Consider the following 25,630-nt stretch of genomic DNA (forward strand, 5'->3'; position numbering starts at 1 on the left):
TGCGTATATTTCTCATGCAAACTTTCCTGTTGCTGACTTTTCTGCGACGGAAAAATCACACAGATCCGACCCAAGCCCCAGCCGAGCTTAGAGGAGCGGTGGCGTGAACTTCGGGTGGTGGGCTTTTTGGCTTGACAGCGCAGAGACCGTAAAAAGCTGGGAGCCGCAACGGAACGTCTGGGGCTCAGCAAAGTCGTGCGAAGCAGATGAAACGCTGACCCTAGTCCCAGGAAGAACCAAAGATGTGCAAAGATCCCAGAGAAGGTAACCGGAGGCACGGGCAGGTTCTGCTTAGTCCCAGGTCAACCTGTGATAAGACAAACTATGTGAATAGGGTCGCTGATCCCCATAGTGAAGATCGGTGCAACCAATCTTCCCCAAAGCCACTGACCCTCACATTGAAGATTTGTGCACCTGAGGAGAGCTTCCTCATCTCAGTGGTAGCCCCAAGGCCACAGAACCTCAAAGTGAAGATATGTGCATCAAAAGTGAGTTTCCGTCCCTCATTTGTAGCCCCAAGGCCATGGAACCTCATAGCGAGGAGTTGTGTGTACGAGGAGAGTTTCCACGTCGCAGTGGGAGCTCCAAAGCTGCTGACCCTCCGAGAGAAGATGTGTGCATTCCAAAAAAGTATCCTCATTGCAGTGGCAAGGGTAAACCCACAAACAACCAGAGGAGGGCCTGAAAACCCAACACCAAAGAAGAAGAACTCTGAGGAAATCTTCCAACTACATTGGAAGGTATAGACCAACACCAGGCGAAGGGAGTCATTCGCCTGGTCCCTAGAGTTGGGTTGAACAAAGGTTTCATTGCAAACACCAGCCAGGGGAAGGGAGTCAATACCCCTGGTATACTTTTACAAAAGAACCCTTTTGGATCATCGCCCAAATACCAGGAGAAGGGAGTCACTCTTCTGGAGAAAGAAATTTCTGTTGAGTTATACTTTTGTTGTCGTGTGATGGATAGAAGTAGATTGTGACACAGGACGGTGGAGTTTGATTTTGATGGACATTCCGACAGCTCCTTTAGTTTTAGTTTGAAGCAGGGAAACTCCTCTTAGGAGTAGGGATATTGAAGGTTTCTTTTTACTATAAATAAATGTTTAAAGCAATTACCATGCCACCCTTGTGTCAGCTTCCTTCTTCGACACCCTAACAGTAGGCCATCTAGCTTCCCTTGCCAGTGTGCTTGAAACCCAGACATGTACAATGTGTCACACGGTAGTGGACGGGGAGATTCTGTAGGATGGCAAAATATGTGAGGCTTTTGCAAATTATTACACACGGCTGTACGGGGCATCTCTGGATCGAGCTGAACTTTAATTTGCAGAGCAACTAGACTACCTTCCCACTCCTAGCATTACAGAAAGACCAAAAATGTGCCCTGTGCCCTGGAATTCAACTTTACTGAAGAAGCGACAGCGACCATATGATCTCTCCAATCGGGCATATTCCCTGGACCCAACGGATTCCCTACAGTACTATGAATACAAATTAGCAACAGGCTAGCAAAGCCTAGGCTGTCCATGTTACTGGGAAGCAGGGAAAGGAGGAGCTTCCCCCGGATCTGCGCCAAGCAAACATTGTGGTCCTGCCTAAAAAGGCAGCCGGAGGAGTGTGCCTCTTATAGGCCAATATCACGTATTAACTGTAAAACTAAAGTGTTGGCCAAACTCCTTGCTCAGAGACAGTTGATCCACCCGACCAGAACATTTTTTTTTTTTTACCAAACATGGCCACCCACATGAAAATACACAGACTCCACATTGTCTTGAATCGGGCGGGGCACATTCCAGACTCCCTCAGTGTTGTGACAATAGTTTGAGAAAGCATTCAACATTATCCAATGATAATTTCTCTGGATACTATTGGCTAAAATGGGGGTGCGACAAGTGTTTTTGCAATGGGTCAAGTTATTATACCGACTTATCTTTATTTCCCGCTGGGGTGAGGTACACAACAGCGGGTTGTGTCCCCACTGCTTTTAATTCGGGCCTTTGAACCACTTGCGATTTGGCTAAGGGGGGACCCAGTCACGAAGGGCTTTGTATAGCCATCAAGATGAGAAGACCGGGTGTCGCTCTATGTGGACAATTTGCTGTTGTATATGGGGGAACCCCGGAGGTCCAAACCCAGAGTCAGGGAGATTCTGCAAATGTATCAATGATATAGCAGACTCTGCGTCAATTGGCATAATTCTACTTTATTCCTGGTGTATAGCGGACAGCAGGCGATCCTGATAGACTGTACATTCCTGGTGGCTAGGGAGTCGTTCAAATATTTGGGCATTTAACCTGTTGAAACCCAAACGTTTTTCTTCCCAGGAATCTGCCGTCATCACTGAAAGGTTTCTTACGGACACCAGGTTCTGGGCGGCTCTCTCCCTTACCTTACTAGGGCAGGCAGCTCTGTTCTAGATGATGGCCTTTCCAAGGTATTTGTACATTCTTCAGAACACTCCAGTAGCAAAGGAGTGAATTTCATGAAAGTGAGTGGCTGTTGTAGCAACTGCTCTGGCACAGGTAAACACGCCATGCAGGTGCAATTTGAGGGTAATTATGAATGCCCTGATCATAATCCACTTGAGGTAAATGTGAAGGCATGCTTTATCCCGGAGAGGGCGATATCAACCTTGTACCAGGTTGTACTGTAGAAGTGGGAAACGGATCTCAGGAGGTGCCAATGGTACCACATGAAATCGCCTCACCCGCAGGTTCCAACTAGTGCTATTAAAAGTTCTTCATACAGTGTATTATACCAGGGATATGCTGATGCGGCTGAGCCCAAAACCCCAACTGCCTGCCAGGCCATGTTACGACTGGTATGTAATATCACACGTTTTGGGAATGCCCGAAAATTTGCAGATTCTGGTTCGCAAATTAATGGCGTATATTCATAACTCTCGAACAGCCCAACTTTGACAATCTAAAGTTGGCTCTACTAGGCATATGGGGGGAGGTGGCCTATTCTTGATAGAAGAAACTTTATTTGAAATGTGTTGATAGTGGCCAAACATAATATTGCCATGCTGTGGGTGACGAAAGATTCAACTCAAGTTCACATGTGGGAGAGAGACTTGGATGGCTGCTTGCGAATGGAAGAAAGGATTTACAGGGCATGGGGATGCCTGCAGAAATTCATCAGGATATGGAACAAATGGGGAAATGTTGACTCAGATAGGGATACTGATGTGTGTTGGAATTTAGATATTTTGCTTGAATTATTTGCATCAATGAGAAGTATGGCCTACTGGTAGTAGTAAATCGTTACTTTTGTTACTTTGGAAAACTAATAAAACAGAATTGAGAATAAAATGCAATATTTGCCATTCTATTTACTGATGTATTCCTTCTGGGAGAACCCACCGTCTTTATAAAGTTGTCTTTAAATCCTGCCACTATCTCACACATGTACTAGTCAGTATTTATAATGGAACATATTTCCAATGGGGCATAATACGTACTAAGCATTATTTGTCCAGTAGCACAAAAATGTGCCTGCTGTGCACGTAGCCATTTCACCAAGCACCACATCTTATAATGGGCACACTAATGCATGTGCCGCTGCAGAGGAATAATGCTACTGGCCACCACTGGTAGACACTTTACATTGGAAGGATTTCTAAAAAAGAGTTTTTTTTGTGCAAATGTTCCATTCTACCCCATTTTTGCAAAACTCTTCTTGGGAGAAGAGCGAACTTGCCAAACTCCTGTCAGTAGAGTTGTACTTTCAGCATTCAGCATTGCATGACATTTCCCAGGGCCATCTTTGGTTTCCAGTCTATATGCATTCAAGCATTACCTGCCTGTCCCCACGCAAAGGAATATCATTAAGAAGTGCCTGCGCAAACATATCTTGCACAACTCAAAAACACACCACAGCGACATCTTTGCAGAACACCATGTTTCCCTTTACAAAACAGTGCATCTTCCCAGAGCCCCATGCACAGGCCACCTGTGCACCACGAGCCTTGTCCCTCCAGAGCAGCACTGGACATCTGTGCACCACAGAGCGGGGTCCCTCCAGAGCAGCACTGGCCACCTGTGCATCATCGAGCCATGTCCCTCCAGAGCGGCACTGGCCACCTGTGCACCACCGAGCCATGTCCCTCCAGAGCAGCACTGGCCACCTGTGCACCACCGAACCATGTCCCTCCAAAGCAGCACCGGCCACCTGTGCACCACCGAGCCGTGTCCCTCCAGAGAGGCACTGGCCACCTGTACACCACCGAGCCGTGTCCCTCCAGACTAGCACTGACCACCGAGACATGTCCCACTAGAGCAGCACTGGATACCTGTGCACCACAAAGCGGTGTCCCTCCAGAGCAGCACTGGCCACCTGTGCACCACCAAGCCATGTCCTTCCAGAGCGGCACTGGCCACCTGTGCACCACAGAGCGGGGTCCCTCCAGAGTAGCACTGGCCACCTGTGCACCATCGAGCCATGTGTCTCCAGAGCAGCACTGGCCACCTGTGCACCACCGCGCCATGTCCCTCCAGAGCAGCACTGGCCACCTGTGCACCACCGAGCCATGTCCCTCCAGAGGATCTGGCCTGCACGGCCCTCACTATCTGCACTTCTTATTTTGGAGAAAATGAGTACCTGCACTTTTTATTTTTGTGAAAAGGAGTTACCACCTGCACTTCTGAAAGTCAAAAAGACAGTACTGGTACTCAACTACATGGTGAGATGAAAATTGAAGCGTTTCATATAAATGGATTGTAATAAAGGACGAAGCTTCTGCAGATGCTATGCTTTCTCTCCCCAACCCGCAGTGTCCATAATGTCTCCTTCAAGTCCCACCCTGCAGAACAAAAGGAGCGTGAAACACGTAGCCCCAGGGCTGCCAGCACATTAGCTGTGTAACACCAGTTCCCTTATTGGGCTTTACCCGTCACCTACTTGAGAGTTAATATGGCGCACAGATTGATTTGGAAGGCCCGCACTACTACGTTTTATAACACTTTTCTTTGTTATTAGCAGCGCATTTTCTAATATATAAATGTGTATGGGCATGTTTATGTAACTGGAACGTTTCGGTCTGAATACCCACACTTCACCAGGTTTGTGTGAAAATATCCCAGATTCGCTAGTTAAGCAAGGTGTGTGGATATTGGCAACAAATTTAATGTCATTGTGCATTCACTGCCTTCAAAAATTGGGAGTTCTCAAAGCCTGCCATCTTTTATACATCCCAATACTAGTGTCAAAACAGGATAGATCTTTCAGAGATGATTGCATTAGGCCGACGGATTGAAGTTTAAAGTGAATCAATTAATAGTAAAGTAGTATACTGAAGTTTTAGTTGGAATTATTGAGGTGTTTCAGGACAGCATTCTCCAAAGGCCAGGCTCCAAAATAATATAGACGTAAACAGAGTTAAAGAGCGTGAGATACACGTTAAGTTATTTGGCATTTATATAGCGTTCTATAGATCATTGGTATGACTTCAAAGTGCTGGTAGGTTGAACGCCCTTGGGGACCGTAGTCCGGTCAGTAGAGAGAGTAGGGTGTCGTAGGGTGCTGGGGTGTACCCGTTATGTGTGCAGCTGATGTAATTGTCTGGTGGAAGCTGCATCCTAGCACTAGGTGTTGTGTATTGATATCGGTTGAATGTGTGCAGTCAGGCGGGTCAACACCAAGACCGGGTTCTGGCTGCGTTAGGCCTGTCTGACGCTTATGTGTGCAGCTAGTCCTGATTGTCATGGGGTATAGCTGCGTTTTATTAGAGTGATGAGTGGTTCATGGGGTAATGTTCGTATGTGAGCAGCTAGGCCGAATTGATCGAGGGGTATAGCTGCACTCTATGCGAGTGGTGGTGTAGAGAATAGAGTATGCATAGTGATATGGGAGGAGAGTGTTTGTGTGGAGGTATGATCTAAGGAGATCAATATTCTGCATTTCAGGTATGCGGTTGCTTCTTAGTGAATTGATAAGCGTATTCAAGGATGACTGAAGTGGGCATGTGGGGAGAGAGACACATAAAAATGGACACAAGTAGAGAATGAGACTTGAAGAGCGAGACACATGGAAAGTTGGACAAATGGAGAACTGTGAGTATGACAAACTGTAAGATTAACTGAAATGGGTCAATGAGCCTCAGCCGGGCTTGAACGTAAGAGCGACTTTCAGAACCTTCCAGGCTGAGCCTGGGCCCACATAAAATCTAGACTAGCGAGTGCCTGCACTTCATTATTTCCATTTAAAGCACTGGCCATATCCATTGAATGCGCGCGCGGAGCACATCTTGTTTTCGGTACTGACCTGTACTGGTGTATGTCTTCAAATGACTTGGTGTTGTTAATGGCAAAAACGCAGAGGAAGCCTTCGCCTGTCCTCATGTACTGGTCTCTCATCGCACTGTACTCCTCCTGTCCCGCTGTGTCCAAGATATCCAGTAAACAAGTTTCCCCATCAATGACCACCTGCTTCCGATACGAGTCCTGCAGCCACGGAAAAAGGGACAGATGGAGAGAACAGAACCATGTCAGAACAAGTGTGAGGAACATTACAACATATCCGACACACCTGGTTAAGATGGTCCTATGTACCTGAAGTGAAGTCCAGACACCATTTACATGTATGTCCCTGTAAAAAAGAAGGAGCACTTCACTTACTCATAGAACAGGCACAGTGCCCTTCCTAACCTTACCCCATAGCCAACAACAAAAACACTGATATTTGATTATCTCATTTTGTTTGCATTTTTTTTAAGCCCTTACCCTACTCAGAGGGTCTCAAAGCACCTAACAATGATCAAAAGTTCAAAAGGTGGGAAGCGAAACAGAAGTTACAAAATGCGTTCAAAGTAGATTAGGATAGACCAAATGGTAGCAGAAAAGGCGGAAGGGCTGGATTATGTGTGGGGAAATAGTTCTGTTTTGAGCCTCATTCGGAAAGTGGTGATTGAGGGTGCAGTGCGAACATGTGGAGTGGTAGGGTGTTCCATGTTCTGGATACCAACTGGCTAAATGCTTGCTTTTGTGTGCATGTTGAAGTTTTAACCATTTACAACCTAGCGCTAATGATGCCTTTAGATAAATGTATCATCCTACTATGAACCCAGGGAGGACCTAAAAGACTCCAAATAGATCACTCAAATAACTTGTATAGTGGTAGCGGGGTCCATGCCCCGCTCCTACTAGCTAAGTAAAGAGCTTGGGGGTGAAGCGCCTGCCTTTGGGCTCAAGAGATGCACATATTGCAGCAAGTTGCAGTGCCAGTTTTGGCAAGCTTCAAACCCTGAGAAAGATCCTTCCGTTTCTTCTGGCTAACTGCATAGCGCAGGTGGTCACAGCATCCATCACGGGGTTACTGGATTATTGTAATGGCATATAGCTTGGTCAACCGGCCTTCCAAATCCAGTGACGGCAAATTCTGCCGAACTCTGCAGCGCATCGGGCGCTTGAGGCCCATTGCCTTACTTCATCACAGGCCATGCTTCATCAGCTCCAATGGCTCCCAGTAAATTCTCGAATTAAATTAAAGACTTTGGGCATCACACACCAAGCTATCCATCTTGTGGGCGCAGAGTACCTGCCAGATAAGCAGACTCGTCATCAGCCTGTTAGGTGTTTATGCTCGGCCTCCCATAACCTTTTAAGAACACCATGTCACTGAAAAGTGCACCTAGGCAGTCGCTCCTTCTCAGTCCTGGCCCCCACCCACTCTATGGAACGGCCTGCCCCCGAGTCTACAGGAGATTGTTCATCATTTCCAGTTTCGTAGGGCGCTCAAGATGTATCTGTTCTAGTTCATCTTTGGTAGACTTACTGGTCTTGGCTTCTTAGCGCCTTGATGCCTTGGGGCCTTTGTGCGCTCTATAAATACCATAAATAGAAAGTGAAAAAATAAATAGCCAGAACAAACTAATTAATCGACTGCAAACATGCTGTTAAAAACGTAATCGGAGGAACCATTCCTTACCCTTCTTCCTTGGACCATGCCACCTAATCCTAGTAATAGCATGGCTACAAAAGAGATAATAATAAAAAATAAATAAAAAAGTTCACTTATCCATTGACCTCATGCTGAATTTATGAGCTTACAGAGATACCATAAGTGGTTGATGCATTCTGGTATCTATACAAGCGCATTGATACTGGCACATGTTTTTGGTTTATTGTTCCGTATCTATGCAGGGGTTAGCCTAGCAGTGCCAGAATCTGCAGCTGTTACACTCAGTCTTAATTCACTTCACACACATCTTCAACCCTAAGCGCCCGTGCATACCTGGTCACACCCCAGGATACTCTTTGTTTACGATCGAGAATGGAAGCTTGGAGTTCAGGCAGAAAATTGGTGGCTCTCATCCACCCTTAGAGGCCTAGTACGGTCCCATGAGTCCAACTGCTGGAACCTAGCATTGGCCACATCCACAGCAAAGTCAATGGCATGTTCTGAAGCCAACATTTCCTCTGCTATGGCATTTTCTAGCTTGTTTTCTCAGATGTTCCAGACACTGAGACATCTTATGCCACATTTTGTTTATACCTAGTGGCGTTGGCAATGGCGTTAACAGCATGAATGGTCAGAGAGCCTATGGCCGATACATACCTCTCCACATTGGTCACCTTCTCCAAGGGGACAGAAAGCGCTCCACATTGTTCACCTTCTCCAGGGGTACAGAAAGTGCTGCAATCAGCTTGACAGAAGGGCGAAGCTATGCCACACATAAGTAACATTTCACTGAATTTGATTGGTTTATTTAGTGCAACTTAACCATAACGTCCCTTTAACGTTTTTCACCGAATTTGATAGGTTTTTATTAGTGTAACTTAACAAGACCGTTCCTTTAACCAGGTTTTTTCACTGAATTTCACAGGTTTTTATTAGTGGAAATGTGTCATGATGTTTCATCACTGTATATAAGTGATTCAAAATTCCTCTTTTAACATATATTTTTTTTACTTATTTTTATTTGCATTTATCAGAATAACAAGACATTACAAAGAAAAGTTAAAGTCAAATGCAACACCACATTACTATCAACAATCTTGTCCCCTCGCCCTTCCCCTACCTGGTATGTTTGTTTCTCATCAGCTCCTTCTGGGCCCCTCCATCCCACTCCCCCTCCGTGGCCATTCATGTACTTGTTCGAGCCCCCAGGACCCCCTCTTCCAGTCCCCACTTAAGCAGCAGGACACTCCATTCCGCCTGAAATTCACTCATCCCACCATTCAATACAGCTGTCAGCCTCTCCATTACCATCATGCTGTATACTTTTCCCTCCCAGATTTCTTTTGACAGGAGCATTTCACTTTTCCAACACTGGGCAATAGCCAGTCTCCCCGCTTGCAGCATTTCTTCCCACATTTTAGGGAGCCTATATTCTCCTCTATCTTTCTGGGGGAACCCCAAAAGCATCTGTAGTGGATCTAGATCCAATCCTACCCCAGTTACTTCTTCCATCCAACTCAACACCTCCTCCCAGAACACTTACACCTTGGGGCATCGCCACCACATATGGGCCAGTGACCCATCCGCTGCCCGCAGCCCCTGGGGCACATGGGGGAATCTCCTGCGAACATCCTGGAAAGCCTCTGGGGGTCCCTATGCCAGCCCATTAACATTTTAAAGTTATGTTCTACCGTGGAGGTGAACAGACCACCCTGGAAGGCCACTCGGTAGATTTGCATCCATTCCTTCACTGTGATCTCCTCCCCCAGCAAATCTAACCAGTACTTCTGAAATGTTTGTCTCCCCTCCAGACTGACCTCATCAATAGCTCTATACACTCTGGACAGGATCCACTTTCTCATGGTGGATGCATCAATCACGTTTTCCACTGTCGTTAACACTCTTGTGAGGAGGCCTTCCCATTTTGTGTCTGTTAGAATGCCCTTGACGCAGAGGTATTCAAACACTGATCAAATCACTCCCCAGTACTGCCTCCAGGACCAGAAAATCACCCTCCCGAAATAATTGTCCCACCCTTTCAAGACCTATATCTGACCATGTCTGTGAGGTGATAAGAACAATAGGAATGTAAGTAATGCACTTAGTTTAACCTTCTATTGACACATCTACAAAACACCAGGGAATAGGAGCACTTTTTGATTTTAGGTAAAATAGCACTTGAGTTGGAATTTCCCGCCAGCAAGGATCGCTCAACCCACAAATAATCAATGCTCAGTGGATAAACAGAAGCAGCAGGTAATCAGGAATGACAAATGGAAAACAGAATTGAAATACAACCTTCCCTCCCCAAACAATAGCGAAAAATCGGATTTCAAACCCTGGCAATGCTAAAATGACACTCGGAAATGGATGAATGAATTAATAAATGTGTGCAAAAACCTTGAAACAAATACAATTCTTCACTAAAGCAACAATGTAAATATACTAACAATCACAAGCAATGGATTAGCAAGAGCATACAGTTTGAAAATGAGTGGCAGGGTTTAAAAACATGTTGCAGCAAATGACACGTTGGAAACTTTGCAAACTTTGCAATTCCCGCCTGAAATTACCAAAACGGTTTTTAATAAAAACGGGTGAAATATTGTATAGATCATAGGTACAATATGGAAGTGAAATTAGGTCTCTAGCTGGTAAATTGAGGAAGTTATGCAAGATCTAGAAAGGCACGCTTTGAGAAAAATGGAGTGGTGAAAAAGGAAAGGAAATCAGTTTGAAAAGAACAGTTTTACTCTACACTAGAGCATTCAGGCTAGGCTACCAAAGAGGGACACAGTAAGGTCCAGGGTTGATTCGCGAATTCAACTCTAGCTCCCAGCCCGCCCTGGCAGAACCAGTCCGATCACTCGAAATAGGATGAATAGCTTAGGATTTACACATAGCATAATTACTAGAGATGGCGCTAGCACTAGAAATCAAAGGCAGGATGGCAAGAATGATTGTGACAGTTTGAACAAGGTATCAGGATATGGATAGGGTGGCTTAGAGAGTGGGATGAGGACAAAGACAAGATAGGTTATGGGTTTAGATGGGGTGGAAATTGATACACACAGTCCACTTTTTAGTTTTTGGCTTCTGGACAGTCAGCGTTCTGGTCACCACACGGATCTGGTCTAATAAAGGACAGCCAGACAAAATCAGCGGGACAGGATCAGCTTGGCAGGGACTAGTTACCGGGTAGCACTTCTGGACTGGCAATTCTGGTCACTGGATAATATAGGTCATCAGGGTAGCAGGATGGCAACAGCATGCAGTGAGGGAGGCAAGCCAAGCTGGATCAGGATGCCAATGGTACCACAGTTTCCCCTTGTTAATGGGAAATTTAGTGGGTTTGTTTATATTATAGGCCTTGCTGGTAATGGGATCAGCACTGCTTGCATTTTGCAATGGGCCCTGGAGTAGGATTGGCAATGCTTGGCCTTGTAGTTGGAGTCTTGATCAGGAAGAGGACGGGTACAGGAACGCAGCGCAGGAAATCAGGAAGAGTGTGTGTCGAGTCTTGTCAGGGATCCTTATTTATAGTGCAAAATGGCATCATCAAACTATAGGCTGGGCAGGGTCAACTACTCACGCCCCTCAACTACTTGGATTGGGCAGGGGTGCTAGTCTCTGCCTTGCTCTCAACTGGTTGGATTTCCAAGTGAATGATGTCAGGTTTGTGAGGTGAGTTTTACAACATCCAAAAACTCCCACATGTACTTTACTGAAAATCTGATTTTGCCAAAAAGAATACATTTCTACAATTGCAATCTCTTGGCAAATTATACACACAGGTTGCATATTAGGTGCAGAACATATCAGTCTAATCCTCCAGTCTGTGTGACCTTGTTTCGCCTTTCTAATACATTTTGGTAATTTTAAACATGAAAGATTTGGCCTAAAATTCCACAATTTTATAAACAGATGCAAATTATCCCCAGGGGCGTATGTACAAAATGTTATGTTTGCAACATTAATACTTTTCTTGGAATCTGTCATCTTTTGTAACTTCTATTCCCCATGCGGCAATGAGTTCTACCAAGTGTTAAAAGAAAGCCCACAAAATTATATTTGAAACTGCAAACTTTTTAAATTTTTACTAATTCTTGCTGCAGAGATAAAAAGTCTTTAAAGTTTCTTTATGAAATAGTCTTTGTGAAAAAATGGCAGTTCCTTTGGTGGGTCATTTTTTTTCTTGAAATTCAACTGCAACCAAATGTCATTTCCTTCAAGGCAAAGTAGGGGTTTCTTATCTTAATTGAAGGTTTTATTGCCCCCTTACACTTGACAGGTTAGTGTCACAGGACTTCTATTGTCCCAGCCTGGAGCACAGACAAATGTCTGACGAGCATGTGAACTTTATTTGTCCTGGCCCATTCAAAGTTTTTCAAGCTGGCAATTTTCACTTACGTGTCCTGGAAGTTTATGGTATGTCTCCCTTCCTTAGGGAAGTTTCATGGCTGGCAACTGGAATTACTGTTTTTTTCTGAGAGCTTGCAAATCCAGCCCATGTGTTTTAAACTCTTTAATTTCTTATTTTGGGTCCTGAATTAAAACAAACCTGTGAAAGAAGATAGCCTATGTGTGTATTATCACCACTAACTGTTACACTTCAGCAGAGAAAAGTTTCCCTGCGGAGTACGTCTCATTCGCAGGCTCCTTTGTGGAGCAGATACAGGTTGCCATGGTGCCTGTACAAGCTACGGCGGAACCCGTGTCAGCTGACACGTCTCGTACGTGAAGGACGTACAACAAGGCATGCCCCCATACGGGTTTAAAACTGCCGTCTTCCAGAGGGCTTGTTGCTGCTAATTAGTGTTTCTTACTATTTGCGTCCACGCCCGTTTTTCCTTCGTGAAACTTTAGTCACGAAATCCCGAATTGATCTCCTGGTTCCGACCCACGCTTGACCTTTGGATTGTTACGTCTTCTACTCTATTGGCACTTCTTACAGACTGCTACGGTACCGACCCGGACTGCTCCTGGGCTGCCTTCTCTCCGTCCTTATCATTGTCGTGATCTCCTGGTATTCAACGCGGAACGTTATTTGGATTGTCCTTCCCTGCTCTTGCTGTCTTTGCAGCTCATTCGCCAGCGGTTACTCGGAACACCTCAGTTGCTCCAATCCTCGTCTGAAAGTGTGTGTTTCAGGTAACCTGCTGTGTTTGTTTTCTGCTATTTCTGCCAGCGCCATCTTTGACTATTGTACCTCATTTACCTACTGCTCTGTTGGTATTCCGCTCTACTGGATTTTGGGACATTCATTGGACTACAACACTCAGTGAACTTATTGTGCATATTGACGCTCTCCTGATCCTGCACCAACCCGGCTCTAGCGCGACCCTCGTACCGCCTGGGTTTACTTCCCTGTACTAATTTACCTGTTTATTATTTTATCCTGTCTTGTTCTCCAATCCTGGAAATCATTAACCCTTGAGAGTCCCACAATTCAGGTCTGTTTGTTTGGCTAAAAACTTTATTAGTCTATGTTTTGCTCATTTGGGTTTACTTCTTTACTTTTAGGTCCATCCCGGGGAAAAATTCCACTCCAATCCTTGCCTAGGTATTTTCTGTCCAATACTGTTACTTGATTGCTTATTTGTTTCTCTCAGCACTGTTTAATATCTTTGTATTCCTTTGCAGCATTGGTATTGGCGGTGCGTGTTCTCCCCGCTCTTTTATTCAACTGACACCTCTGACTGTTCCAATAGAAACAGCAGAGAGGTACGTTGTAGGGAAGAGCCCCTCTTTGAGGAAGCCTGAGTCTTGTACTCAGCGGAGCTGGAATTGGAGGCTGAATATTGATTCCTGTACACATACCGTCTCCATGGGCATCTATCTATCTTCCTGACCTGTTTACGGGAGCGGTGAGTAACACTAACATAATCCCTTTACATTGCTGAGTAAGCAGGCTTTCATTAACAATTTATCTTTAAACAGGCCAATTATTTTCTTCAGTCAGCAAAGCCCATTTTTCCACATGTGTTAAAAACTGCTAGCATTTCTTTCTTTAAATTCGGTTTGGCAGCTCCACCAGATTGCCCACAATGTCTTTGCAACTGTAGTAATTTCCTTGAATGCAGGAGTTTTATCTAAAGCATAGATACATTTGCACTTGACCTGGCTCAGAGAGTTAAAGTCTCTTTGAACTGCTGAGCCTGGATACTTTTTGGAAAGAAATAAACACATGTTCCTGTGCGAGTGAAAGTGAAGTTGCTTACTGATGTCTCTCCAAGTTGGTTTGACTGGGCCTGTCACTTAGGAGTTATGCCTGGTTTTGGTGAAGCACAGTGAAATACCCTAGGCATGACAGGGCCTTTTTAATCACAGTGGTTTCAAAATGAACAGATGTACTTAGCGTAAAAACAGCATTTTTAAAGGGTGAACATTTTTCATTTTGAAGGGGATTTTGTCCTTTGCAGCAAAGCAACGCTGCTTTTTCACTTGATTCCATTTATATGTTTCAGAACACACTGGCATACTTTTTCAGTGTGTCCCCTGGTTTCATCTTGTCTGAGGTGTGCTAGGCAGAATGGTGTAGCCATCTTTTTGTTGCTGCCAATTTGCAGTTTTGAGGTCCTGGTGCATACAGGAGCCAGTGCAGCCAGGTTGCTGTTTCTTGCGCAAATGCAGCTTACTGATGTGGGGCAATGCCGTTAAGTGGGTCAATATATCCCACACAAGCATCACCCTGAGTTGGGCCGCCTTATAATATAGGTGAAGATCCGGGAACCCAAATACCCCCTTATGCTTTGAGAGGGTCAGGGTCACCATCTTCACCCTCTGCGTCTTATTTGTCTAGATGAATTTGCGGAGTTACCCCGTTAGTTCTAGGAAGAACATCTCCGGGAGTTCATGCGGTGAACAGGTATAACAGTCGGGGAGCACATTCATCTTTATGGAGGTCATCTTACCATACCATGTTAGAATGAGGGGGTCCCACCTGTTCAAATCCGCCATCAATTGTGCCCGGAAGGGGACATAGTTGGCCGGAAACCATCTCCTCCAAGTTCCTAATCACCTGGATACCTAAGTACCGTATACCCTTTTCATCAATCCTCATGCTTTGGTAACACTGTTGCCTCTCGAGAAGGAGGCAATGGTCTAATGTCGGTATTATGCACAATTCTTCTACATTAATCTTCAGCCCCGAGAGACAGCCATATTCCGCTACCTGTGCCATTAGCGCTGGGAGAGAGTATTGTATATTCGTGTGGTAAGCCAGAATGTGATCTGCAAAGAGCGAGAGTTTGCACTCTATCTCCCCTCCACCCTCCGATGCCACTAGATTTGCCCGTTGGCCCGAATCGCAATTGCCAGCAGTTCTATCACTAGGGCATAGAGTAGTGGGGACAGGGACAGCCTTGCCTGGTACCTCTTGTTAGCGTAAATATCTCTGAGAGACCCCCATTAACACTCACTCTGGCTGTGTTATAGAGTTTCGCAGAGTGAGGCAGCAGAGTGTAGCTGCAGACATTGGCAGACTGTTTTGTTGGACCGGAGTCTTTCCATTGGCTCTATTGTGGAAGGTGGAGTCTGTTACTTGAGCTGTTCACCACTACCTTTGAAACTCCATTCTGGCCACGGAGCGGGCCGCAGAATGAGGCAGCAGAGTGTAGCTGCAGACATTGGCAGACTGTGGCGCTTATAAAGAGGTAAAGGCTTATTATATTCTCCAACTGTAATCCGGCGTGGTCTCTCCGGAGTATTGCAACTTCCACGGCCGGATTAGTCTTTGCCCTTGCTCTGAACGCTCCATCTAACAAGGAGCGCCGCCCCTCACGGACTACAGAGTTTATCATTTTGGGGTGCCTGATCTGGGTTTTCACTATTGCTGCCTGATAATTTGACTTCCCGGAATCTGGGTGCCAACACGATTCAGTCATCCTACATCCTGCCCCTTTCTATTCATCTATTCACCCTTCCTACCTGTTTTGATTCCTCCTCGACATTTACTGTGAGTCGTTGCACACTGCGGCGGCGGTGGCCCGAGTAAGAGCCAACACTGCGATACAGCCGTCTAGGGCCGGTTCGCTCTGGCTTCGCTAGGAAAAGTGCTCGACTCCGCCGCCCAGATCGGGAGGGGACTGCGGGTAAGCTTACCTTTGACCCTCCTGACGTGTGTTGCTTTGGTAGCGGCTCTTCTGGAAGCCCTTTCCGGGTTAAGGAGAACAGACAAGGGCCTTGGTGTTTGCCCTTCCCCAAGCTTTGGGCAAGCTCCATCTCTCTTCCCAATATTACCTTTTGGATTCCTTTGTTAAGGGCGAAGCCCCTCTGGTTTTGTTTAAGGAGAGGCTAAAGGCAATTGAATGGGGATAGAGAACGAACACGGGAGAGTTTCCTTCCTTCTTCCAAGGGTCGGGATGAAGACCTATAATTTGAAAAGTGCCTCGGTGGGCTGGGACCTTCGCATACCCGAAGTGGCGGAACCTGGCAACAATCCTGCTATTACATCAAAAATCAACAGGTCAATTTTCAAATCTCCACCGCAGGGGGGAAAAACATGGTGCCTTTCTTTGGAAAGCAAATAATTTTTCCGGCTGATGGCCAAATAGCCTCAGGCTCGGGCCTCCTGCAAGTCTTCCCTTTATTGCAAATGGACGTCGAGGCATCTACACCAAAAGGACCCCCACCGTCTAAAGCTCCATCTTTAAATAGTGACTAAACATCAATGGCACATTCTACTAAAAATACAATCTTGGAACTATTTTCCTCGGGATCTTAGCCAGATAAAGATCCCGAGGGTAGAAATCAATGGTAAAGAGAGTTTGGTGCCTGCTTAGTCGCAATCATGTCCAATGACTGGGGAGGAGGGGAGAATTGATCTTTCGGAAGAAGATCTTATAACTTCGGATATTCTTCCAAACCTGGATTCATCGTTTGAGCTGAATGCTATATAGGCCCTTCTGGAGGTATCTAGAGTTCCCAGAGTTTATCAGGAAAGAAGAGTGGACAAAGAACCATTTCCCTTAGAAGGAGAAAAGAGGGAAATTCCTTCCCAGGATGAACATCTGAATTCTGAGTCCATGGCAGCTCTCAGCTTTGTTGTAGGCTCACTTATAAAGGTTTGCGAAGATACAAAGAATGAAGTACAAATAAACTCTGGTATGACTCTTCTGTGGTGGCCTTAAAATCGTCCATAAATGACCTTACTAAATAAATACGGCAAGAGCTTAGTCAACAGGCCATTCTACAATCACAGAGATCAGATCAGATATTTTACAAATGTGAGGAGATGAGAAATTACATGGTTAAGTTCCATCAATGTTGGCTGGAGGGAGAAAACGCCAAAGATAGCAGCTATAAATGTGGAAATTGTTCTCAGCAAAGGATGAGACCTCAGGAGATGGATGATATTCCTCTATCTAAATCTACTATGGAGGATTTTGTTCGCTTGGCGCAATTGGTCGAGATAGAAGAGGCTTTAAGGCCACAAGCAGAGGAGGCAGACAGGGAAAAAGACTCTACTGGAAATATAGCAATTTCTCTGCCAGGAAAAAAATCAAAAAAGAAAAACTACAAAATCTAATGGAAAAATGAAAAAGAAGCGAAAAGACAATTACAAGATATTGCTATATGTATAGACTCTCAAAGAGTCTTTAGGTGATTCAGAAATTGAGGTTCACATACCCAAAAAGAATAAGAATAAATCAAGATCCTCTAAGCGATTTCTACGGAATCTGAAAATAAAACAAGTGAGCTTGGCAGAGAAGGTGGAGGAAAAGAAAAGTAAACGGGTTGGGGCGGATGAAGAAACAGCAAAGGAAGTTGCATCGAAAACATTGGCCCAAAAAAATGAAGCAAGAATGTTAACAGTGGGGATCCAGACCGATCCCATCAAACCTCTACTAAAGATAGCTCAAATCTTTTTGCCAAAATCAAAACCATCTCCAAGAATTGCACCAATATTCTTGAAGAGAAAGGAGGTGGGTAATATACTAGTGCCAGCGGTAGAAGTGGGAAGGCATAGTGATTTGTGTAGCCAAAATGAGATGCACTGGCGAGATTTAAAAGATAAAGTGAAACAGCCACTGTTCTTGAACCCTCAAAAGACAAGTCTACTGGTCCGACTTTCAGAACGAATAACAATAGACAACAGGAAAAATCCCTAAGAGGATATCACCCCTTAGAGGCTCGAAAGAGTAACCATAAGGAGAACCAAATGAAAAACTCTAGGCATGGGTTGGTTCTCTATCTGTCCCGACTGCCGTCAGCGCAAAAAGGAAACGACCCGCTGAATCGGTCAGCCATTTTGGCGGAAACAAGGAAAATTCCCAATCTGAAATTCTTTACGTCCGGAGATATTGAGGTTGTTGGATTTCCGTGTTCTCCCAATATGAACATTGCTAGACTGACTCTTAAATCTAAGCTTGGGTGGTCATCTATCTTGGGGGCGAGTCCTGACTGGCCTCATAGGGGTCTAAGTGTGTCAGAAACCCAGCCTAAAGACTCCTTTGGAAATACTTTGGTCAACTCTAATTTGCCTCAGATCAGGTTTGAAGAGAGGCAACTGAAGGAATCCAATCCGTCAGTATCAGCACTGGCTATGGTCCCGGAGATTGTTTCTCAATTCTTACTCAAACTGGGCCTTGCTGACCAGCATCTCTAGCCAAGTGTTAGAGCCCTATCTTGGAACTCGAGGGGCTCTAATTCACTTTGCAAAGATGATACGAAGTCCTATATCTTTCATTCTCACAACTTGATCTTTATTCAAGAAACATGGCTCTCAAAGTCTTTTGATATAGATGGCTTTTCCTCCTACCACCAATTGTCAATGAAGGGGGTGGTGGGTCTTTGGGAGCTCATATGTCCTTGTTAACGAATCTTCGGGGATTACTATCGTGAGAGCGGTATTGAAGGATATAAAAGGGGACAGGGAGTGGCTATTGGTAAATGTGTATTGGAACCCTGAGCAGTTCCCAAATATACCATTTGTACAGAAATTGTGGGACTGTATGACTATACTTACTATGCAATATCCAACTGATGATATACTAATGATGGGAGATTTTAATTCATACCATTTGATGGATAATAGGTCTGGGTCAAAGAAATCAAAGGAGATTGGATGGGAGCGTCTGGGCTGAATTTATGAAGGAGTGGGAATTGCTGACCTTTAATGGTAATTTGGAAACAGATATGGGAGTTGCCCCCACTTGGAGAAGGGGTTCGTCCTATTCAACCATTGACTATACCTTTGACTCTCAGGGCCTGTTTGATGCATGAAGTCACTTTAAGATCGGGGAGGAAAGGATTATTGATCATGCTATGCTGATTGCCACCTTCTGTATCCCTGAATCAAAAGGTGGCATATATGAAACAGTCGATTTCATCCAATGTTGCGGATTATAGGTTGATCAAGTTCAATAAGGGGGTCAGAACCTGAATGACAGGTTAGAGACAATGGTCTCGGATCGTAATGATCAGGAGCTTTTGCTCCACTTTGAACCAATCAACTCTGTAAACCTCCTATGGAATTTGCCCCCCTGCCACCGCCCCCAAGCGGGGTCTGTAAAAATGAACTTGTGTCAAGTTCATTGTTTTGATAGTGGTATCCTAGAAAAGAAAAAAGAAAGGAGAAGGGAGCTCAATCTTCTAAAAGTAGCCAATAAGGCTAAGGCTCAACACTCTTTAGAGGTTAGACAAATAAACAATACATTTAGGAACTGGATGAGATCGCATCGCTCGATAAGATTACAGAGAGACAGAGGGATTATGTTGAAAACCATTTGTCTCAAAAACTCCCGTAATTTCTGGTCATTAACCAATAAAAGAAATGTACAAGGGCAGGAAACTATTATCCAGGAGCACGCCAGGGTGGAGCACTTTACTAAGATCTACGGCTCACAGGTGTGCAACCCGTTGATTAATATATCTCTGGGGAATTGGGCTCTGTCTTATTCTGTGGAAGAGATTAGATTGATAATAACCAAATCATCTGTATCACGTGTCGCAGGGCCGAATGGACACTCCAATGCAAATCTGAAATCCAACCCATACCTTTGGTCAAGGGTTTTAAAGGCATTATTTGACAACATCATTGCAACATCTACCATTCCTAATTCATTGACAGGTTCTCTTATAATACCAATTTTCAAGCATGGTGATCGCCTAACGGCGGGTAATTATTATTCGATATCCCTTCTAGATGCAGACAGTAAAATATTTGCAGGCCTGATCCTTAGAGATCTTGAAGAGTGGGAAACGGCGAATAGAATCATTTCTAAATACTAGACTGGATTCCGCAGGGGTCTCTCCACTACACTCAATAATCTCATTCTTACCTGTCTAAAGTCTGGGAGTATAGTCAAGGCGGGGAGGCCACTCTTTGGGGCATGGGTGGATCTATCCCAGGCTTTTGACACCGTGAATATGGAGCGTCTGTGGTGAAGAGTTGGGGTATTCCTGAACCTTTACTGGCTATCCTCATTGAATTAAATCATAATTCTACCTTAAGAGTTAGGTTATCGACTGCAGGAGATTTATTGCAGATGATCCATATCCAGAGATGGGCCAGACAGGGTTGCCTGGTGGACCACTTCTTATTTAATCTTTACCTGTCAGGCGTATTAGACTGCTTCCTGACCCTTCAGCTGGCCAGTCCCAAGATTGGAGAGACTAGACGGTCATTCTTAGTCTATGCGGATGATATCATAGTCCTGGATTACACGCAAAGGCTAATGACGGCGCTGGGAGATTATGCGTCAGTTAATGATTTCAAAATCAACCCAGACAAAACCAGAGTGATGATCTTTAAGCACCCACTGATGAAAACAAAGTCATTCTCTTGGAGAATTGATAGCTCTGTTGTCCTGTTGGCGGGGGAACTTATCTATCCTGGCTTGAAGGTCACTCTCTGTCCCACTAAATCGGACCTGAATGGCGCCTTAGAATTGGAAGCAGCATGGTTGGGTTCCCATATGGTTAAGATCCATCTAAAATATTGTAAATTTACACTTACTCCCTTGATAAAGTACTATGTGGGGAAGATAATACCAACCTTGCTGTTTGGATTGGAGTGCAATATTCAAGGGTTTGAAATTAACTGGGAACGTATTGAGGCAAGGATATGGAAAAGAGTTCTTAACCTTCCAAATTCTATCCCCATGGCATTTATTTGTTACGAGGGAATCTTATTTTCGATGGAACGGAGATGGGTTTCATTGTTTAGATTGATTAATGACCCTCACCGTGACACCCTCTATGAGGATGTTTGCTGTCAAATGATAAAGGGGGACAACATCTTTTTAGAAACACTTAAATCTAAATGTTTCAATATTCTTGCCTCAGCGGACTCAGATGTTGATACTATGAGCTGCAACCCCTTAAGATCCAAGGAGTTTATTAAGAGAAGAGACTGGATTAGGACTATTAATAGGGTACGATCAGCTAAATTATCCACAAATGTCTCTGTCTATGGTAAACCTAGAGCCGTCCTTCCAATTTATTTACAAAAATTCGCAGACCCTAAGGTTAGGATGAATTTTCTTCGATTCAAACAAAACATTTTACCAACCATAGAAATCCTACATATTCGTGATAAGTTTGCTTTTCCTTCTGATATATGCCAAGAGTGTGATGGGAATATCAAACAGACTATGAAACATCTTGTGTTATCCTGCTCTGGTACAAGGGAATTAATTCAGGGGAGGGGAGATTGCAGAGGTTTTTTGACAGGGAGAAATGGCTAGACTCTGATGATCTTTGTGAGATAATTATTTCTGGTAACAAAGTCTTTCCGTCAATGGAAGTAGTTAAACTACTTAATGATCTAAAACTGGTTGATCATGTCATTGTCTAACTTTGTGAAGTGAGACAATGTTGATATGTAAGAGGTGAATCTATACATTGGAAAGTTGCTTTCTCCCCTCATTCGCTCATTGGGTTTTGTGTATTTTATGATATAGGTTTCTTTAATGAATTTTTTCTGACTATATCTTTTGTTTTTCTTTTTTCCTTTTTATCTTGTGGTTAAAAAAATGGAGATTGTTATTATTGTGGGTATATGGCCTATATGCTTTAAATGATATAAAATAACATATCAGCATAGGATATGTCTTTTTTATCTTCTTTATTCACTGTGTAAAAAGACAACATTTGTTTTGGCTAATATGCACAATAAAAATAAAAATACATTTAAAAAAAGAGTTCCGCTAGCCAACGCAGGAAGTTTGTCCCCAAACCCATCCTCCTCAAGACCTTCACTATAAAGTGCCACTCAACCCTGTTGAAAGCCTTCTCCAAATCCAGAGACACTAGGCCCGCATCCTCTCCCACCTCTTGGGGGCAGTGAATCAGGTTTATAGTCTTTCGAATATTATCCAACCCTTGCCTCCCTCTTATAAAACCTACTTGATCTCAATGTACCAGTTTCGGCATTTTCGCCTCTAGTCGTGTTCCCCACACTTTCGCTAGGATCGCACAACATCCATCCCTGTTCAAGAGAGAGATGGGTCTATAATAGGAGCACCGTCTGGGGTCTTTCCCCACCTTCGGGATCGCCACGATCATGGCCCGTAGCATTGTTGGGCAAGCATTGAACACCTTTACTAAACATGGGGCTATCAGTGACCTGAATAGTTTGTAGAACCTCAATGTGAAAACATTCCTCCCCCGGGCCGACCCTGACTTCATACCCTTGATGGCCTGCAGGACCTCGTCTACCATTATGGGAAGCTCCACGTTGTCTACCATATCCTGAGGGAGCCCCGGGATGGGCAATCCCCTCAAGAATTTGTCTATCTGTGCCTCCTCGCCCCTTCATTCTGAGGTATGGAGATTACAATAGTACTGTGCAAATTCCTTCCCGATGTCTCTGGGTTAATGAACCACCCCCACCCCTCCTCAGTTCGTATCACTCCAATGGTTCTCCTCCTCCTCTCCTCCATCAGCCTCCATGCAAGGATTTTGTCCGCCAAGTCCCCTTTCTCATGATACTTTTGTTTTAGGAACAAGAGTTTTTTCTCCATGTCCTGGGTCAATATACCATTCAATTGTGTTTTAAACCCCCCCCCCCCGAGCTCCTTCGCTTCCGGTAGGGATATGTACTTTCCCTGGGTGCCTCCCAATTGTATCTGCGCAATTCTCACTCAGAGCTGACTTCCTTCTCCCCCTTTCTCTTTTGTTCTTGGAGCCTATTCTAATCAGCATCCCCCTGATAGTCACCTCGAAGCCCTCCCAAACAGATTAGATTCCCACCACTCCTGTGTCATCGAAGAGATTCCCACCACTCCTGTGTCATAAACCCCTTGATTCCCAGAAGCAGTTCCTGCTGCACTCCCCTATCCTTTAACAAGAAGTAATTGCACCTCCAGATCTCCCACCCCCAGTGGCCCACCGACCGCCTCATACTCACCATAACTCTCACCATGTCATGATCGGAGTATGGGATCGGGGGATACCTGAGATTCCAAAACCCGCTCCTTCAAGTTTGAGTCTACCAGTATTAAGTCTATGCACGAATATGAATCCTGCACGGTCAAGTAAACAGTATATGAGCTGTCACCATCCTGGGTGGGGTTTAAGGGAGTCTAGCAATCACAGAACTTCGTTCGTCTGTTGGAAGCGATCCAAGTCTCCCGCCTTGGCCCTCACAGGGGGGCCCTCCCCCATCTTCCTACGGTCCCTCAGTGGATTTAGCACCATGTTGAAGTCTCCCCCAACCACTAGCGGACCTTCTGCAAACTCAGTTTGTCCCGGACCCCTTCCCAAAAATCACATTGACTTACATTTGGGGCATACACACAGCTCAGCATTGGCCAGTGCCGTTAAGTTGTCCCTTAACAAACACGTACCTTCCATGAGGGTCAGTGAGATCTGATTCCACCAAAATGCCAAGTTGGGTGGAGGTCAGGATCGTGTCCCGACCCCCCCCTTTTGTTCACATCTGAGGCCACAATCACCTCCCCCACCTCTCTGGATCATAGTCAGGGTTTCCCACCCCACTGCCAATGTGTTTCCTGGAGAGACATCCAGTCCAGTCGTACCCTCTTAAATTCCCAGAGTACCATTACACGGTGAGTTGATGCCCCCATCCGCTGAGGGAGCCAATAGTCATTTCACCCTGCCCAGACATCTCCCTGTTCCCGGGGCTACACATTACTCCTCCCCCATTGAGACAGTAATCATGGCGAGCCCCTGCTGCCAGGGCCCCTGAAATAGCAAACCAACTTTGGAACAATACTAAACTCAACCAATCCCACCCCCCACAGCATCCAACCCTGCCTAGTTTCATCACTGTAGACGGGGAATGAATCACCAAATGTCTCCCCCGACCCCTGGACCCACTCAACCAACCTCTTTTCCTTGAACCCCCTTCCCTCACTGTGCATCTCATGAAGAAATGAAATACTCCTCCCGCCCTCTCCCCAGTCCCCCAAATCTTCATCCCCTGTCTCACCAGCTGGCAGTTATCCCAACTCTCAAGAGGGCCCCGCCGAAGGGTGTTCAGTTTCATAAATTTCCTTGAGGCTGGGATTGTACACTTACTCAGCCCTTTCACACGCCACCTTCTATCATCTGGGCTTTTCTCCCCTCCCTCCGCCGGTTCACCCCCTCCCATCAGTTCATCCATGACCCTCTGTATGTCGTCTTCCATTACCAGTTTGTAAAGATAACCATAAACCTGAAAGGATATGGAAAAGGGGAATCACCATAATGTATCACACTCCCTTCTCAGTAAGTCATTTCGTGAGGGGAGCACATAGACGTCTCTTTGTCAGTGTGAGCGACGATAGATCCTGGTAAAATGAAATGTTCACGTTGCACATGGCGATCGAGCCCTGCCCCTTTGCTTTTTCCAGGATTTTTTGCTTGTCAGGGTAGTTATGGAAACATACGAGGACCGATCTCGGTCACCTCCCCGCCGCCCCTGCTCTGTGTACCCTGTCAATTTCTGGTTCATCAATGTTCTCATCTCCAAACAGGACCTTCACCGCCTCATGGATAGTTCTCCGCAGGTCCCTGTCCGATTCTCCCTCTTTCTCCGGGATCCCAAAAAAGCTCAGGTTATTTCTCCTCTTGCAGTTCTCAAAGTCGTCCATCTTCAGGGCAACTTCACCCTCCCTCCTCTACAGTTCTGCAAGCCACATGTCCATGTGGGTCTCCAGTGTCTTTCTGGAGGTCTGGTTGTTCTCAGCTGTCTGGAGTCTCTCATCCATTCTATTGATTCTAACATTTATTTTGTACCCTTTTCCGCACATGTCAGCTCTCATTCCCTTTATCTCCTCAAGGAGTAAGGCAATGTCTTTCTTTGCTGACATGGTTGGTTCAGCGAGATTACTCTCCGGGGCCAGTCTATGGTACTCAAATTGTTCCAACTTCGCTCTCCAGTTTATGGGTGGCCAGAGCGCACTGTCATCGCCTCGCCCTCGCCGATGTTACTGGTAACCTTCAGCAGTGGGAGTGGGGCCTGCCTCCGTTCCCAGATCCCTCTACCCCACTACCCCACAGGAGCTGCTCTCCGCTCACCCCTATGGCTCCTCCGGGCCCACCCTGTCTGGGCCCTGGGGCTGTGGCATCAGGGTCCTGGCCTGCCTACCGCTCACTTGGCTGTTGTGGTCCCTGGGTCTTGTGGCAGTCCCGGCCTCCACCTAGCTATTTCACCTTTCACCTGGGTCCTCCCCTGTGGTCCATGCTCCCCTTCCTGCTCAGAGCTCTCTCCTGGGCAGGCACACGCCCCGGGAACCAACCCGGGGGCCCTCACCCAGTCGTTGTCCACCTTGCACGTTTCT

General features: G+C 45.4%; 1 protein-coding gene across 5 annotated transcripts in view; it reads right to left on the reverse strand.

Annotated features, from left to right (window-relative positions):
• LOC138503949 (GTPase HRas) overlaps positions 1–25,630 on the reverse strand; it is a 609,987-nt gene that overhangs the window by 175,871 nt on the left and 408,486 nt on the right. For all 5 annotated transcript variants that reach the window (XM_069624075.1, XM_069624073.1, XM_069624076.1 and 2 more), the window contains one exon: positions 6,264–6,442. In XM_069624075.1, the coding sequence (XP_069480176.1) occupies positions 6,264–6,442 (179 nt within the window). The remainder of the gene's footprint in view (positions 1–6,263; positions 6,443–25,630) is intronic.

The sequence above is a fragment of the Ambystoma mexicanum genome, chromosome 11, assembly GCF_040938575.1.
Source record: "Ambystoma mexicanum isolate Mex_15411 chromosome 11, UKY_AmexF1_1, whole genome shotgun sequence".
Taxonomy (NCBI): Eukaryota; Metazoa; Chordata; class Amphibia; order Caudata; family Ambystomatidae; genus Ambystoma; species Ambystoma mexicanum.